General features: G+C 46.3%; 1 protein-coding gene across 1 annotated transcript in view; it reads left to right on the forward strand.

Annotated features, from left to right (window-relative positions):
* Positions 1–17,097, forward strand: part of sntb1 (syntrophin, basic 1) — a 115,370-nt gene that overhangs the window by 80,747 nt on the left and 17,526 nt on the right. The window contains exons 4-5 of the mRNA XM_078216887.1: positions 595–802; positions 9,521–9,663. Coding sequence (XP_078073013.1) covers positions 595–802; positions 9,521–9,663 — 351 coding nt within the window. The remainder of the gene's footprint in view (positions 1–594; positions 803–9,520; positions 9,664–17,097) is intronic.

The raw sequence follows: 17,097 nt of genomic DNA on the forward strand, positions 1-17,097 counted from the left end.
AGTGCGGTGGCACAGTGGTTAGCACTGCTGCCTCACAGCGCCAGGGACCTGGATTTGATTCCCGGCTTGGGTCATTGTCTGTGTGGAATTTGCACATTCTCCCCGTGTCTCCGCGGGTTTCTTCCAGATGCTCCGGTTTCCTCCCACAGTGCAAAGATGTGTGGGTTAGGTTGATTGGCCGTGCTAAGTTGCCCCTTAGTCTCCCGGGATGCGTAGGTTAGGTGGGGTAGCGGGGTAAATATGTGGGGTTATGGGGATAGGGTCTGGCTGGGATTATGGTCGGTGCAGACTCGATGGGCCGAATAGCCTCCTTTTCCATTGTAGGGATTCTATGATTCTTCTATGATCAGCCACTATCTCATTGAATGACGGAACAGGCTCAAGGGGCTGAATAGCCTCCTCCCGTTCCTATGTTTCTGTTATTCTAAGGGTGTGGAACGCAGGTGGCAGTTGAGGTTTCTCTGTTACAGATTGGGCTGTTCCCAGGGTCTGGCACGTGAACACAGCGAGAGAATGGGGCTCGCTGCTGCTCGGAATGGTGAAGGGTTTGCTGATTGGTGAATGCTGACCTGACTCCATTGCTCTTTCCTTCAGGCAGTTTGAGCTGCATTCCCCTGACTGCAAGTACACGGTTGTCCTGCGATGTAAGGACCCCAGCACCACCCAAGCCTGGTTCAACACCATTCAGGCCAATGTCAACACCCTGACAACCAAGGTCATCGCGGAGATCAAAGATCAGCTGGGGAGGACGGGGATAGCTGGGTGTCGAGAGATACGGCATATAGGCTGGCTGGCAGAGAAGGTAAGAGTGGACCAAATGCTTCTTCTTATCCTTCTGTTCTTTGCTGTGGGGTGGGGAGGAGCGGAATCACAGCTTACTGTGAAAATATTCCAGAAGTTTCCGGAATGTGCAGCAGTGAGCTGCTTCCTGAAGAATCGTCGCTTCTTCCCCAGTCGCTGCGAGATAATTTTAGGAGTTGTATGAATAGAGGTTGCTACTTTCTGAACCTCACCATCATTTGTTAAAATGCACGTTTCGATTAATCCTTCCAGCAAAAATATTGCTAAGTTTTCCATCAGTAACGATTAAAGGGAGCGTACTTTTGTAAGCGCTCGTGTCGAGTGTCTCCAACATGTTGCTGATTGGTCCACGCTAGGTGGCGTAGTGTCATTGGTTGCCATTCCCCACCTTACAGATAAGACATTAAAGCTTCCCGATGGGTATCGATGCTCCCTAGGCCACTGTTCGGAAGAGTAGTCTTCCAGGTGTCCCAGTCAATATTTAGCCCTCAGCCAATAACACAAAAGCAGGTTATCTGACGGGACTTTTTCCCTGGAGCGTAGAAGGCTGAGGGGTGATCTTATAGAGGTCTTATATATTATATATTATAGAAAGGATATTATTAAACTAGAAAGAGTGCAGAAAAGATTTACTAGGATGCTACTGAAACTTGATGGATTGGAGAGGCTGGATAGACTGGGACTTTTTTCTCTGGAGCGAGAAGGCTGAGGGGTGATCTTATAGAGGTCTATAAAATAATGAGGGGCAGAGATCAGCTAGATAGTTAATATCTTTTCCCAAAGGTAGGGGAGTCTAAAACTAGAGGGTATAGGTTTAAGGTGAGAGGGGAGAGATACAAAAGAGTCCAGAGGGGCAAATTTTTCACACAGAGGGTGGTGAGTGTCTGGAACAAGTTGCCAGAGGTCGTAGTAGAGGCGGGTACAATTTTGTCTTTACAAAGCATTTAGGCAGTTACATAGGTAAGATGGATATAGAGGGATATGGGCCAAATGTGGGCAATTGGGACTAGCTTAGTGGTTTAAAAAAAAGGGCAGCATGGATGAGTCGGGCCAAAGGGCCTGTTTCCATGCTGTAAAACCACTATAACTCTAGTATCACATTGCTACTGTGGGATCCTGCTGTGCACAAGCATTACAGTAGGGACTACATTCAGAACTCATCATGAGCTATAAGGTGCCGAGGGGTCAAATTTGGTCTGATTTCACTTTTGGGAAGAGCAACTTGGGACAATTTGTTACAATAACAATGCAGGCGTTATATAAATACAGTGTGATAAAAGCAAATACTTCAGATGCTGGAAATCTGAAATAAAAATAGAAAATTCTGGAAATGCTCAGCCTGTCTGGCAGTGTCTGTGGAGAGAGAAACAAGACATGTTTGTGGGTAAGACCTTCTGAACTTGCCTCTCAAAAGGTTCCCGGATCGAGGCTAGCGGCTAGCCATTCATCATTCAGAACCTGTCCCAACCCTACTGCGGGGACTCGGAGGCGCCAACCCCGGCAGTGGAACGGGCCATGTTAGGAATGCACCCATCTCCCGCACTAGTGGAAATGAGGGCGGCACGGTGGCACAGTGGTTAGCGCTGCTGCCTCACAGCGCCAGGGACCCGGGTTCGATTCCCGGCTTGAGTCACTATCTGTGTGGAGTTTGCACGTTCTCCCCGTGTCTGCGTGGGTTTCCTCCGGGTGCTCCGGTTTCCTCCCACACTCCAAAGATGTGCAGGTTAGGTGGATTGGCCATGCTAAATTGCCCCTTAGTGTCCCAAGATGTGTAGGTTAGGGGGATTAGGTTGATTGGCCATGCCAAATTGACCCTAGTGTCAGGGGGATTAGCAGGGTAAATATGTGGGGTTACAGGGATAGGGTCTGGGTGGGATTGTGGTCGGTGCAGACTCGATGGGCCGAACGGCCTCCCATTGCACTGTAGGGATTCTATGAATTTATCACTGAAATGCTTGTGGGTGGGGAGCAGTCGCCTTTATACCTGGACTGGGGGGGGGAGGGGGGGGGGAGGAGTTCCAGGTAGGGCCATGTGTCCAGGCATGTCACATATACAGGTAATAAGCTAACAGTGGTTTACCACACTATCCAAACTGCATCTAAACTACTAAGTTCCACATTCTCCTCACTCTGAGCAAAGTTCCCCAATACGTTCACTGGGTTTCTTAGTGATGATTGTAGATTTTCACCCCTTGTGCTTTGGACACTGTTGGCGTTGGGAAGGTTTAGCAATTTGGAGGGACCCTGCAGCATCATTTATCATACACCTTGGAAAAACAAAAGCGAGTGTGAGGAAGCAGTTCGCCACAATAGAGTGACAGGAAATAGCCCACGTTGGCAGTTTGCAATAATATCTTGTAGGCCATTGGCCTCCCACGGGGGATAGAGGGGAATTAACTTGCTGTTGTTTTTGGAGGGACTGTTACCATCCATCAAGGAGGGTAATTGGCTTCTATTGAACTCCAGGGTACAAATGCAGAATCACCTTTTACTTCTAAAGCTGCCTGAATGGCTTCTTATTCAGATGCAGAGCAGAGCGCAGTATTCTTAATGGGATTGATAAATGCGCGGTTATTGTTGTTAGTGTTTCTTCAAGCTCAGAGTTACCAGCCACTGTTTAAGAGCTTTCTTTCAGGGCCTCATGATTAACTCATCCCAGATCTCCTGGGGAAAATGAATTGATTCTGGTGAAGCAGAAACCTGGCAGTTCAGTCTTGTCCTTCTCCAGAGGACAACCTCCTTGAATTAAATGTTCCTATTCGCCTCCCTGGAAAGCTCGAGAAAGCCAGCATCAGTGTGAAAAGTACCTTATGGTTGGCTAACGACATGTTACTGTAGCTCCGAATAAAATCCTGAGTTGCGTTCTGAATATCCTCATCAGAAAATGATTATCACTCTCAGAAGGTCCAAAGGAAATATTCATCCTCAGAGCGTGCATGAAGTTGCATCTGTGGGAAAAAATAATTCTTTTACCCAGCGAGTTGTTGTGGTCTGAAAGGGCGGTGGAAACAGATTCAACAGGAACTTTCACAAGAGAATCTTTGATTTGATCTGATTTATTATTGTCTCATGTATTAACATACAGTGAAAAGTATTGTTTCCTGCACTCTATACAGACAAAACTTACTGTTCATAAGATACTTCATAGAGAACATTCATAGTGTGGGTTTTCTCCGGGTGCTCCAGTTTCCTCTCACAGTCCAAAGGTGTGCGGGTTAGCCGCATTGGCCATGCTAAATTAACCCTTAATGTCGGGATGCATAGGTTGGAGGGATTAGCGGGGTAAATATGTGGGGTTACGGGGTTAGGGCCTGGGTGGGATTGTTGCCGGTACAGACTCGATGGGCTGAATGGCCTCCTTTTGCACTGTGGGGATTCTATGATTATATGATACTTCGGGGAGAAGGAAAGGAGAGAGTGCAGAATATAGTGTGACAGTCATAGCTGGGGTGTAGAGAAAGATCAACTTAATGCGAGGTAGGTCCATTCAAAAGTCTGACAGCAGCAGGGAAGAAGCTGTTCTTGAGTCGGTTGGTACGTGACCTCAGGCTTTTGTATCTTTTTCCCGATGGAAGAGGGTATGTCCGGGGTGCATGGGAATTGGACAAATATTAGAAAAAGAAACATATTGCAAGGCTATGGAGGGAACAAAAAACAGGTGAGTGGGACTTTCAAAGGGCTAGCACAGTCACAATGGGCCAAATGGCCTCCTTTTGTGCTGCTTCATGCTGTGAGATGCCTGCACTTTGGATCACAAAGCACACACACTGAAGGTTACTCATCAGACCTGATTTCCCCAGATATGTAATTAGCCAATGATAGCCTTTCCTACGTTCTAAGTTGAAAGGCTGAAGAACAGTGTAAATATTGGCTTCTAATTAAACAAACATCATTACAGCTTCCTTCCTCTGGACGAGAAAGAGAGAAAAGTTAGCCCTGAAATCTGCTTGTGGATCAAAGTCTCTCCCTCAAGGGAAAAGAACATAGATGTCCGATTTCCCAGATAGTGGCCGAAAACTTCTGCCCTTCTTCCCAGCTGGGATTCTCCGGCGCCACTGAGAACGGATGGAGTTTTGGCCAAATTTTCCATTCTCGCTCAACGGGTCCCTCCACGGACACAGCCGGAGAATCCTGCCCATTATTTTCAGGAAATCAGGACTGCCCCAAATTCGATGTACCGATAACTCCAAACTCGCCTCCCGATGAGCGAGATTCTCCCTCAGGCCGAGAACTTGCAATTTCCAGATTTAATTTTTGTCAGCTATTTATTTAAAGTTTACTTTTTTTTTAACTTGTCTCTGACCAGTCTTCCTGCAATTATTCATCAATTATAAGCCACATTTTCTGAAGCGTGGTCCTTCAATTCAGTGGGGCCTTGATTGGCCCATCTCACGATGAACTTTCTGAGGTAATGATGGCACCTTTCTCTGAGGTTTTATGATTTGAGGCTCGGTTGAGTGATTCCCTCTCACAGTTCCTTCCTCATAGAATGAAGAGAGAGATATTAATGTTCCTGCCACTGACATGGTTAGATTATAGTCTCAAATATCTACAAACCTGTCAAAGAATCTGAAGAACTGAGGGGCTAGTGGTAACGTCACTGGGTAATGTCGATGTCCAAAGGCCCAGGTTAAAACCCTGGGGGACACGGGTTCAAACCCCACTATGGCAGCTGCTGGAATTTAAATCCAGTCGATAAATCTGGAATTGAAAGCTAGTCCGTGGTGACCATGAAACCATTGTCGATTGTTGTAAAACCCATCCGGTTCACTAATGTCCTTTACGGAAGGAAATCTGCCATTCTTACCCGGTCTGGCCTACATGTGACTCCACAGCCACAGTGTGGTTGACTCTTAACTGCCCTCTGAAATGACCAAGCAAGCCACTCAGTCTAAGGATAAATTAGGGATGGGCAACAAATGTGGTCCCAGCCTGGTGACGCCCACATCCCATGAAAGAATATAAAAGTGTTCTCACATCTCTATCCAAGTTATTGGCTGCTGCATCTCTGGCATCGGGGTGTGAATTGAATTGATCAAATTGATTTGATTTATTATTGTCACATGTATTAACATACAGTGATAAGTATTGTTTCTTGCGCGCTATACAAAGCATACCGTTCATAGAGAAGGAAAGGAGAGGGTGCAGAATGTAGTGTTACAGTCACAGCTAGGGTGTAGGGAAAGATCAGCTTAGTATATGGTAGGTCCATTCAAATGCTGGAATTTTACCAACATGCCTGCCCCGGAATCGAGCGAGGCCATAAAATCTCGGCCAAAAAGTCTGACAGCAGCAGGGAAGAAGCTGTTCTTGAGTCGGTTGGTACGTGACCTCAGACTTTTGTATCTTTTTCCCGATGGAAGAAGGTGGAAGAGAGTCTGTCCGGGGTGCGTGTGGTCCTTAATTACCCTGGCTGCTTTCCCGAGGCACTGGGAAGTGCAGATAGAGTCAATGGGATGGGAGGCCGGTTTGAGTGATGGACTGGGCTTCATTCACCACCCTTTGTAGTTTCTCGCAGTCTTGGACAGAGCAGGAGCCATACCAAGCTGTGATACAACCAGAAAGGATGCTTTCTATGGTGCATCTGTAAAAATTGGTGAGTCGTAGCTAACATGCCTCGCAGAAGGACTGAACTGCCCAGTTGCTACCACTCCAGACGACATTCCCAAATATCCTGGCTGCGCCCCCCACCCCCCCATCCCAGCGACCACTGCTTATAAAGAGGTTACTGAGCATGTTGTGATTAGGAGACTCCCACCTCTCTCTCTCTTCTGATGTGCATGTATTGGAGTTCAGACAGGGTAATTAACATTCAGAGGCGATATTCGGAAAGGAATCAATGCAGACTGCAGTTGGCTGGAGGATACTCATTTGTTTCTGTCCAATTAGTTGGTCCATTCACCCAAGAATTGGAAGAAGATTAAAATCTGAACAGTTTTTCAACTTGGCAACCAATTATCGTTCTGCAGGGTGTATTCAAAATTTTGATAGCATCATAGAGGTTTACAGCATGGAGACAGGCCCTTCTGCCCAACTTGTCCATGCCGCCTTTTTTTTTAACCCTTAAGCTAGTCCCAATTAACCGCGTTTGGCCCATATCTCTCTACACCCATCTTACCCATGTAACTGTCTAAATGCTTTTTAAAAGACAAAATTGTACCCACCTCTACTACTACCTCCGGCAGCTTGTTCCAGACACTCACCACCCTCTGTGTGAAAAAATTGCCCCTCTGGATCCTTTTGTATCTCTCCCCTCTCACCTTAAACCTATGCCCTCTAGTTTTAGACTCCCCTACATTTGGGAAAAGATGTTGACTATCTGGCTCAGTGGTTCCCAAACTTTTTTCACTGGGCCGCACTTTCGGAATAAAAATTTGCTCACACCACACCGAATTCTTTATTGATAAGAAATACATTAAAAAAAAAACAACTCCCAGCAGTGCTTGATTCATAACATAGAAACAACTACTTTATAATATGATCATGGGACATCCAGAAAGTATAAAACAATCACTTTGGAAAAATATCTAATCCATGTTTAAATGTTTCTTTGATTGTCCTTGAATCTTCCCGCCACACTTGCCGTCCTCTCTCGCCGCACCAGTGTGGCGCGCCGCACCCTTTGGGAACCACTGATCCAGCTGATCTATGCCCTTCATTATTTTATAGACCTCTATAGGATCACCCCTAAACCTCCTACTCTCCAGGGAAAAAAGTCCCAGTCTATCCAGCCTCTCCTCAAACCATCAAGTCCTGGTAGCATCCCAGTAAATCTTTTCTGCACTCTTTCTAGTTTAATAATATCCTTTCTACAATAGGGTGACCAGAACTGTACACAGTATTCCAAGTGTGGCCTTACCAGTGTGTTGTACAACTTCAACAAGACGTTCCAACTCCTGTATTCAATGTTCTGAACTATGAAACCAAGCATGCCGAATGCCTTCTTCACCACTCTGTCCACCTGTGACTCCATTTTCAAGGAGCTGTGAAGGGAGCATGGAATCTTTTGGGACCAGCGTTTGAAGTGCAGCACTGAGCAAGTGCTGCATGGCTGGTGATGCCATCTTTCAGATAAGATACTAAACTGAGGGCCCGTCTCCCTTCTTGGGTGGATCTCATGGGCAAGATTTCAAAAGAGAGCGGGACAGTTCTCCCTGGCGTCCTGGATATTTACACCTCAATCGACATAGGAAAAACAAATGGTCTAGTCATTATAGTACTGGGACCTTGCTGTGCACAAATTGGCTGCTCGGTTACCGATGTTACAACAGTGGCCGCACCTCAGGAATATAACATTAGCTAAAAAGCATTCTGGGAAGTCCTGAGATATCGATTTTTTGTTCCTGAATTTATTTCTCTCCCAGAGTGCCCTGAGACAACTTAATGTTTGCCACGCTTTCGAAAAGCTCTTCATTGGCAGTAACATGCTTTGGGATGTCTGGAACTGGTGGGGGTCTCTGAAGGCACTGTACAAGGCAGTTTAATGAAGGGAATAGATAAGATAGAAGCTGGGAAGTTGTTTCCACTGGCAGGTGAAACTAGAACTAGGGGACATAGCCTCAAAATAAGGGGGAGCAGACTTAGGACTGAGTTGAGGAGGAACTTCTGCACGCAAAGGGTTGTGAATCTGTGGAATTCTCTGCCCAGTGAAGCAGTTGAGGCTACCTCCATAGAACCATAGAACCATAGAAAATTACAGCTCAGAAACAGGCCTTTTGGCCCTTCTTGTCTGTGCCGAACCATTTTATGCCTAGTCCCACTGACCTGCACTTGGACCATATCCCTCCACACCCCTCTCATCCATGAACCCGTCCAAGTTTTTCTTAAATGTTAAAAGTGACCCCGCATTTACCACTTTATCCGGCAGCTCATTCCACACTCCCACCACTCTCTGCGTGAAGAAGCCCCCCCTAATATTCCCTTTAAACTTTTCTCCTTTCACCCTTAACCCATGCCCTCTGGTTTTTTTCTCCCCTAGCCTCAGCGGAAAAAGCCTGCTTGCATTCACTCTATCTACACCCATCAAAATCTTATACACCTCTATCAAATCTCCCCTCAATCTTCTACGCTCCAGGGAATAAAGTCCCAACCTATTCAATCTCTCTCTGTAACTCAGCTTCTCAAGTCCCGGCAACATCCTTGTGAACCTTCTCTGCACTCTTTCAATCTTATTTACATCCTTCTTGTAACTAGGTGACCAAAACTGTACACAATACTCCAAATTCGGCCTCACCAATGCCTTATATAACCTTACCATAACACTCCAACTTTTATACTCGATACTCTGATTTATAAAGGCCAATGTACCAAAGGCACTCTTTACGACCCTATCCACCTGTGACGTCACTTTTAGGGAATTCTGTACCTGTATTCCCAGATCCCTCTGTTCAACTGCACTCTTCAGAGTCCTACCATTTACCCTGTACGTTCTACTTTGATTTGTCCTTCCAATGTGCAATATCTCACACTCATTGAATGTTTTTAAGGCAAGGATAGATAAATTTTTGAACAGTAAAGGAATTAAGGGTTATGGTGAGCGGGCGGGTAAGTGGAGCTGAGTCCACAAAAAGATCAGCCATGACCTTATTGAATGGCGGAGCAGGCTCGAGGGGCCAGACGGCCTACTCCTGCTCCTAGTTCTTATAAATGTGAGTTGTTGTTGCTTCAGTGAGATGGGATTGGTAACTCCTTAACATTGTCCATTTCTCTCCTGATCCAGACACTGGGACAGAGTGGGAAGCAGCAATGGAAGCCTGTGCTGGTTGTACTCACCGAAAAGGATATGGTATTGTATCCCAGCATGCCTCGCATGAAAGAATCCTGGTTCAGCCCAGCTCACACCCACCCACTGCTTGCTACCAGGTAAGGAGAAGCCACAAACTCCTTCTTCTATAACAGACTCCAGTTTACCAGGAGAATCTTAATGTTCTTTTCAGTGAAGGAGTTTTCTTTGTCCATGAGCCATACCAGAGGCTGGGAATTTTGGCCAGAGGCTGGGAATTCTGCAGTGAGTAACTCACCTCCTGACTCCCCCTAAAGCACACCTTAGGAAGGATGTGGGGATATTGGCCTAGGAGGGAGTGCAGCATAGATTTACCAGAATTCTATCGGGACTGCAAGGATAATATCGTGAGGAGGTTGAACAAGCCAAGGCTGTATTCTCTGCAGCTTAGAAAGGATAAGTGGCAATTTAATTGAAGTTTAAGAAGTTTTGTTTAAGGAGAGACAGTGGCGTCGTGGTATTGTCACTGGACTACTAATCCAGAGACCCAGGATAATGCTCTGGGGACCTGGGTTCGAATCCCACCATGGCAGATGGTGATATATGAATTCAATAGAAGTCTAATGATGACCATCTACAAGGCACAAGTCAGGAGTGTGATGGAATACTGTCCACTTGCCTGGATGGGCGCAACTCAAAAAGCTCAACACCATCCAGGACAAAGCAGCCCACTTGATTGGCACCACATCCTCCATCTTAAATGTTCACTCCCTCCACCACAGTAGCAGGCAGGTTTCTTGAGTGTTGTTGGAGCTGCACCCATCCAGGCGAGTGGACAGTATTCCATCACACTCCTGACTTGTGCCTTGTAGATGGTCATCATAAATGTTTTTTTTAAATTCATATTTCATCATCTGCCGCGGTGGGATTCGAACCCGGGTCCCCAGAGCATTACCCTGGGACTCTGGATTACTAGTCCAGTGACTATACCACTATGCCACTGTGTCTCCTAAAACAAAACTTCTTAAACTTCAATCTACCATCTACAAGATGCACTGCAGCAACTCACCCAGCCAGGCTCCTTCGACAGCACCTTCCCAACCCATGACCTCCCCACTGAGGAAAAACCAGGAGAGTAGATGGATGGGAATACCGCCACTTGGAGGTTCCTCTCCAAGTCACCCACCATCCTGACTTGCGGCATGGTGGCACACTGGTTAGTACTGCTGCCTCACAGCGCCAGGGATCCAGGCTCGATTCCTGGCTTGAGTCAATGTCTGTGTGGAGTCTGCACATTCTCCCCGTGTCTGCGTGGGTTTCCTCCGGGTGCTCCGGTTTCCTCCCACAGTCCGAAATACGTGCGGGTTAGGTAGATTGGCCATGCTAAATTGCCCCTTAGTGTCAGGGGGACTAGCTAGGGTAAATCCATAGGGTTATGGGGATAGGGCCTGGGTAGGATTGTGGCCAGTGCAGACTCGATGGGCCGAATGGCCTCCTTCTACACTGTAGGAATTCTGTGATTCTGTGATTTGCAAATATATCACTGTTCCTTCACTGTCCAAAATCCTGGAACTCCTTCCCTAACAGCACTGTGGGTGTGCCTACACCTCAAGGACTGCAGCGGCCCATGACCACTTTCTCAAGGGCAGTTAAGGAAGGGCAATAAATGTTGATCTGGGTGACACTGCCCAAATCCCAAGAACAATTTTAAAAATCACTATAAGGTACTTAATCAGCAACTGGAGAGAGTTTGATAAATATTTCTTATGTTCTTTACATCCAGTCATCTGTACCTTCTTCACTGCATCTGAAGCAGGATTATCCATCTCAACAACAAACCAAGGAATTTCGGAAGAGGGAGGAGACCATTTAACCCCTCAAACCTGTTCCGCCATCAAGTGAGATCATGGCTGGATCATGGCTAGATCATGGCTGGATCATGGCTAGATCATGGCTAGATCATGGCTGGGTGATGGTCTGTTACCTAATCCCATTTACCCACATTTACCCCATATTCCTCGATATCCCTGGCTAACAAAAATCTATCACACTCAGATTTGAAATTAACAATTGGCCGTTTATCAATTGCCATTGGCAGAAGAGAATTTGAAACTTTTACCACCCTACATGTTTCCTAATTTCACTCCTGAAAGATGTGATTCTCATTTTTGGGCTATACTCCCCCCTCTCTCCCCCCCACCCCCCCCCCCCCTTCCTTCCTCCACCCCCACCCTCCCTCCCTCCCCCCACCTCCCCCCCTCCCCCCACCCCCCCAGCACCCCCCCTAACCAATGGAAAAAGGGTAGATTGGGAAAAGCAATTTGTGCAGCATTTGTTGCCCATTCCTAGTTGCCTTTGAACTGAGTGTCTCGCTCGGCTATTCCAGAGGGCAGTTAGGAGTCAACCACATTGCTGTGGCTCTGGAGTCACATGTAGGCCAGACCGGGTAAGGACAGCAGATTTCCTTCCCTACAGGGCATTAGTGAACCCGATGGGTTTTTCCAACAATGGTTTCATGGTCATTAATTCCAGATTTTTTATTGAATTCTGGTTTCTTATTAACTTCACCATCTGCTGTGGTGGGATTCGAACCCAGGTCCTCAGAGCATTACCCTGGGTCGCTGGATTAGTAATCCAGTAACAATACCACTGCCTCCCCTAAAAAAAACTTTCTTAAACTTTAATTAAATCACCACTTATCTTTTGTAAGCTGCAGAGAATACAGCTTGGTTTGTTTAATCTCCTCACAATATAACCCTTGGAGTCCTGATTGAATCCTGGTAAATCAACACTGCATTCCCAATAAATCCATATCCTTCCTAAGGTGCGCTGCCCAGAACTGCTCACGGTGTCTCCCTATGGCTAGTCGGGGCTTTGTATAGCTGAAACATGATGTCTACCCCCTTATATCCCATTCCTCTGATAGAAAGGGTGCAGACTTGGATATTTATTGAATATTTGCATCCCTTTAAGGAAGGGTGTGGAGCGATTGAATTCAATCTGGAATCAAAGTAAATCTAAGGTTTGTATGTTCGCTGTAGTTCATCACTCTGACATAAAGAACTCCTGTGAATACATTGTGTTCTTGTTAATATAATCCTGACCCCCCCCAGTGACATTGATTACAAACCATAAATCGTTGCTGAAATGGGATTGCCTTGCCCAGAGTTCTTTTTATTCTTTTTGTGGGATGTGGGTGTCACTGACTAGGCCAGCGTTTAAAGCCCTTGAGAAGGTGGTGGTGAGCCGCCTTCTTGAAGCTGCTGCAGTCCATGTGGTGTAGGTGCATCCACAGTGCTGTTAGGGAGGCAGTTCCAGGATTTTGACCCAACGACAGTGAATGAACGGCCGATATGTTTCCAAGTCAGGATGGGGGGTGAGTGACTCAGAGGGGAACCTCCAGGTGGGGGTGACACTCAGACACATTGCAATGTACACTACCCACAGAGTGATATTTCAGTGAGTCACATTTGAAAATTCCAATCCTCTTATTTAAATCTCTCCGTGGCCTCACCTCTCCTTACTCCATAACCTCCCCAACCCTGCAACAGCCCTCCAAACTCCAATCTTGTGAATCTGGCCCTGTGTGCATCACTTCTTCCTTTCTCTCCTTTTTAAAGCATTCTTTATACCCTCCATTCTTAAGGTTACAAAGCCAATGCTCAGAGTAGACCGGAGAAACCCAAATCCATCCCCTTGCCTCCTCCAAAAACCAAATTTGAACTGGACCCAATTCATGGTCCCCACAAGAGAGACAAACAAAATCCAAGCTGACAAGATAAAGCATTGCACCCCAGCCAAAAGACAGAAAAGTCTGAGGTCATGTACCAACCGACTCAAGAACAGCTTCTTCCCTGCTGCTGTCAGACGTTTGAATGGACCTACCTCGCATTAAGTTGATCTTTCTCTAAACCCTAGCTATGACTGTAACACTACATTCTGCACCCTCTCATTTCCTTCTCTATGAATGGTATGCTTTGTCCGTATAGCGCGCAAGAAACAATACTTTTCACTGTATGTTAATACATGTGACGATAATAAATCAAATCAAATCCAATCTTGGGCTTGATCTGATGGCTTGATCTTAGCCAAAAGGCCGAGAACCACACTCCAGCCTGGTTATCGTGGTTTAATGCTTCCCAGGCTCTATCATTAGCTCCCTGGGCCCTAAGCGCAGGAATTCCTCCCTTTAACCCCTTCACTCCCTTCCGCTTTTCAGACCTTACTTAAAACCCCATTTTGGTATCAGTGCAAGTTCCCCTCTGAGCCACACACAATCCCGACTAGATAATATATCTTCCTTTTTCAGTAGTTATATCTCTGTGAAAGCATTTTTATCTTGTTCAGGCTGCTTCTCTTGAAGGTGAGTTGAATCTGTATTCGCTTCAATAGCTGCCTTGATTTGCTCATGGGTTAATATTTGAAGCAGGGGGATGCGCCTACCGCCACCTTGTGGTGTGGTGGGTAAACAGTAAGACAAGATTTCAACCCTGAGTCAGAGATTTGAGGATTAGGGAGTGTGGATGACTTAAAGGGGCTGAAAATGTTTGGACCTGTTCAGTGCGACTTCACAGGAATGCTGCTGTGCCTGTGACTTTGGGTTCAGCTCGCGGCCAACGTCGTCATCTCTGAGTCAGTCAGGCGGCTGTGGGTTCAAGTCCCACTCTTTGGAGCATAACATGTGGGAGGTCCCAAATGGAACAGCTGCGTGTCACTTGCTGTTCCTGGGAGGCCGGATATTACCGATATATCGTTTACATTGACGGCGCTGAAATGGAGAAGATCGAGAGCTTCAAGTTTCTAGGTGTTCAGATCACCAACAACCTGTCCTGGTCCCCCCATGCCGACGCTTTAGTTAAGAAAGCCCACCAACGCCTCTACTTTCTCAGAAGACTAAGGAAATTTGGCATGTCAGCTACGGCTCTCACCAACTTTTACAGATGCTCCATAGAAAGCATTCTTTCTGGTTGTACCACAGCTTGGTATGGCTCCTGCTCTGCCCAAGACCGCAAGGAACTACAAAAGGTCATGAATGTAGCCCAGTCCATCACGCAAACCAGCCTCCCATCCATTGACCCTGTCTACACTTCCCGCTGCCTCGGCAAAGCAGCCAGCATAATTAGGGACTCTACACACCCTGGACATTCTCCCTTCCACCTTCTTCCATCGGGAAAAAGATACAAAAGTCTGAGGTCACGTACCAACCGACTCAAGAACAACTTCTTCCCTGCTGCTGTCAGACTTTTGAATGGTCCTATCACATATTAAATTGATCTTTCTCTACACCCTAGCTGTGACTGTAACACTACATTCTGCACCCTCTCCTTTCCTTCTCCTCTATGTACTCTATGAATGGTATGCTTTGTCTGTATAGCGCACAAGAAACAATACTTTTCACTGTATGTTAGACCATAAGACATAGGAGCGGAAGTAAGGCCATTCGGCCCATCGAGTCCACTCCACCATTCAATCATGGTTGATTTCAACTCCATTTACCCGCTCTCTCCCCATAGCCCTTAATTCCTCGAGAAATCAAGAATTTATCAATTTCTGTCTTGAAGACGCTCAACGTCTCGGCCTCCACAGCCCTCTGTGGCAATGAATTCCACAGACCCACCACTCTCTGGCTGAAGAAATTTCTCCTCATCTCTGTTCTAAAGTGACTCCCTTTTATTCTAAGGCTGTGCCCCCGCGTCCTAGTCTCCCCTGTTAATGGAAACAACTTCCCTACGTCCATCCTATCTAAGCCGTTCATTATCTTGTAAGTTTCTATCAGATCTCCCCTCAACCTCCTAAACTCCAATGAATATAATCCCACGATCCTCAGACGTTCATCGTATGTCAGGCCTACCATTCCCGGGATCATCCGTGTGAATCTCCGCTGGACCCGCTCCAGTGCCAGTATGTCCTTCCTGAGGTGTGGGGCCCAAAATTGCTCACAGTACTCCAAATGGGGCCTAACCAGTGCTTTATAAAGCCTCAGAAGTACATCCCTGCTTTTGTATTCCAAGCCTCTTGAGATAAATGACAACATTACATTTGCTTTCTTAATTACGGACTCAACCTGCAAGTTTACCTTTAGAGAATCCTGGACTAGGACTCCCAAGTCCCTTTGCACTTTAGCATTATGAATTTTGTCACCGTTTAGAAAATAGTCCATGCCTCTATTCTTTTTTCCAAAGTGCACGACCTCGCACTTGCCCACGTTGAATTTCATCAGCCACTTCTTGGACCACTCTCCTAAACTGTCTAAATCTTTCTGCAGCCTCCCCACCTCCTCAATACTACCTGCCCCTCCACCTATCTTTGTATCATCGGCAAACCTGGCCAGAATGCCCCCAGTCCCGTCATCTAGATCGTTAATATATAAAGAGAACAGCTGTGGCCCCAACACTGAACCCTGCGGGACACCACTTGTCACCGGTTGCCATTCTGAGAAAGAACCTTTTATCCCAACTCTCTGCCTTCTGTCTGACAGCCAATCGTCAATCCATGTTAGTACCTTGCCTCGAATACCATGGGCCCTTATTTTACTCAGCAGTCTCCCGTGAGGCACCTTGTCAAAGGCCTTTTGGAAGTCAAGATAGATAACATCCATTGGCTCTCCTTGGTCTAACCTATTTGTTATCTCTTCAGAGAACTCTAACAGGTTTGTCAGGCACGACCTCCCCTTACTAAATCCATGCTGACTTGTCCTAATCCGACCCTGCACTTCCAAGAATTTAGAAATCTCATCCTTAACGATGGATTCTAGAATTTTGCCAACAACTGAGGTTAGGCTAATTGGCCTATATGTTAATACATGTGACAATAATAAATCAAATCAAATTACATCCATGATGCGTCGTTCCAAACTTTGGAAATGTCCTATCCGTTTTGAATGTGATTAAATGCATTCTTGGAGGTCTGACCACTGACCCGCCCCCACGCTCCAGCCAATAATCGACCAACACATCCAAGCTTGTGACACACTGCCTTCCTACACCAATCAGAAAGCAAAAAGACCCATTACCCAATCAGATGATGCCAGACTGTCAGCCAAACAGCAAATTTCTCCCCCATTTTCCATATTTTTCTATCTGATGAAGAGAAAATGACAAAAAGAAACTTTTTCTCCAGGGTTACTCACACACACAGCAGTGTCCTGGAGTGACCCAGACTTCCAACTCCTGGAGACTCCAGCTGCTCCAGCACTGTCCTGCATTTCTGTGCTCAATTCTCTGGGGTGCGACTCGAATCCAGAACTCTCTGACTCGGAGTCCAGGGTGTTACTGAGCCATGGCTGGATTGGGCTTTGGCAGGGGTCTGGCACGGTGTCGCCTGCCCAACATCTTCAGTCAGATAAAGAAATGATGGGTAACGGGCAAAGCTTAAGAAAGAGATCTCAGCCTTAAGCAAATAAATCCGTGCACTGTTAAACAGCTGTCCTCTGATGTTTATATCCAGATAGTAATTGCCAAGAGGTGAGGTTTGGAAATGGTTTCATGTTTCAATTGCTCCCATAAGATGTGTAATGGGTCAAAGTGCCAGCGAGTGCATTCAGTTTCTAAACATGATTCAGACTGTGAAATTAG

Source organism: Mustelus asterias, chromosome 7 (genome assembly GCF_964213995.1).
Source record: "Mustelus asterias chromosome 7, sMusAst1.hap1.1, whole genome shotgun sequence".
In the NCBI taxonomy this organism is placed as follows: Eukaryota; Metazoa; Chordata; class Chondrichthyes; order Carcharhiniformes; family Triakidae; genus Mustelus; species Mustelus asterias.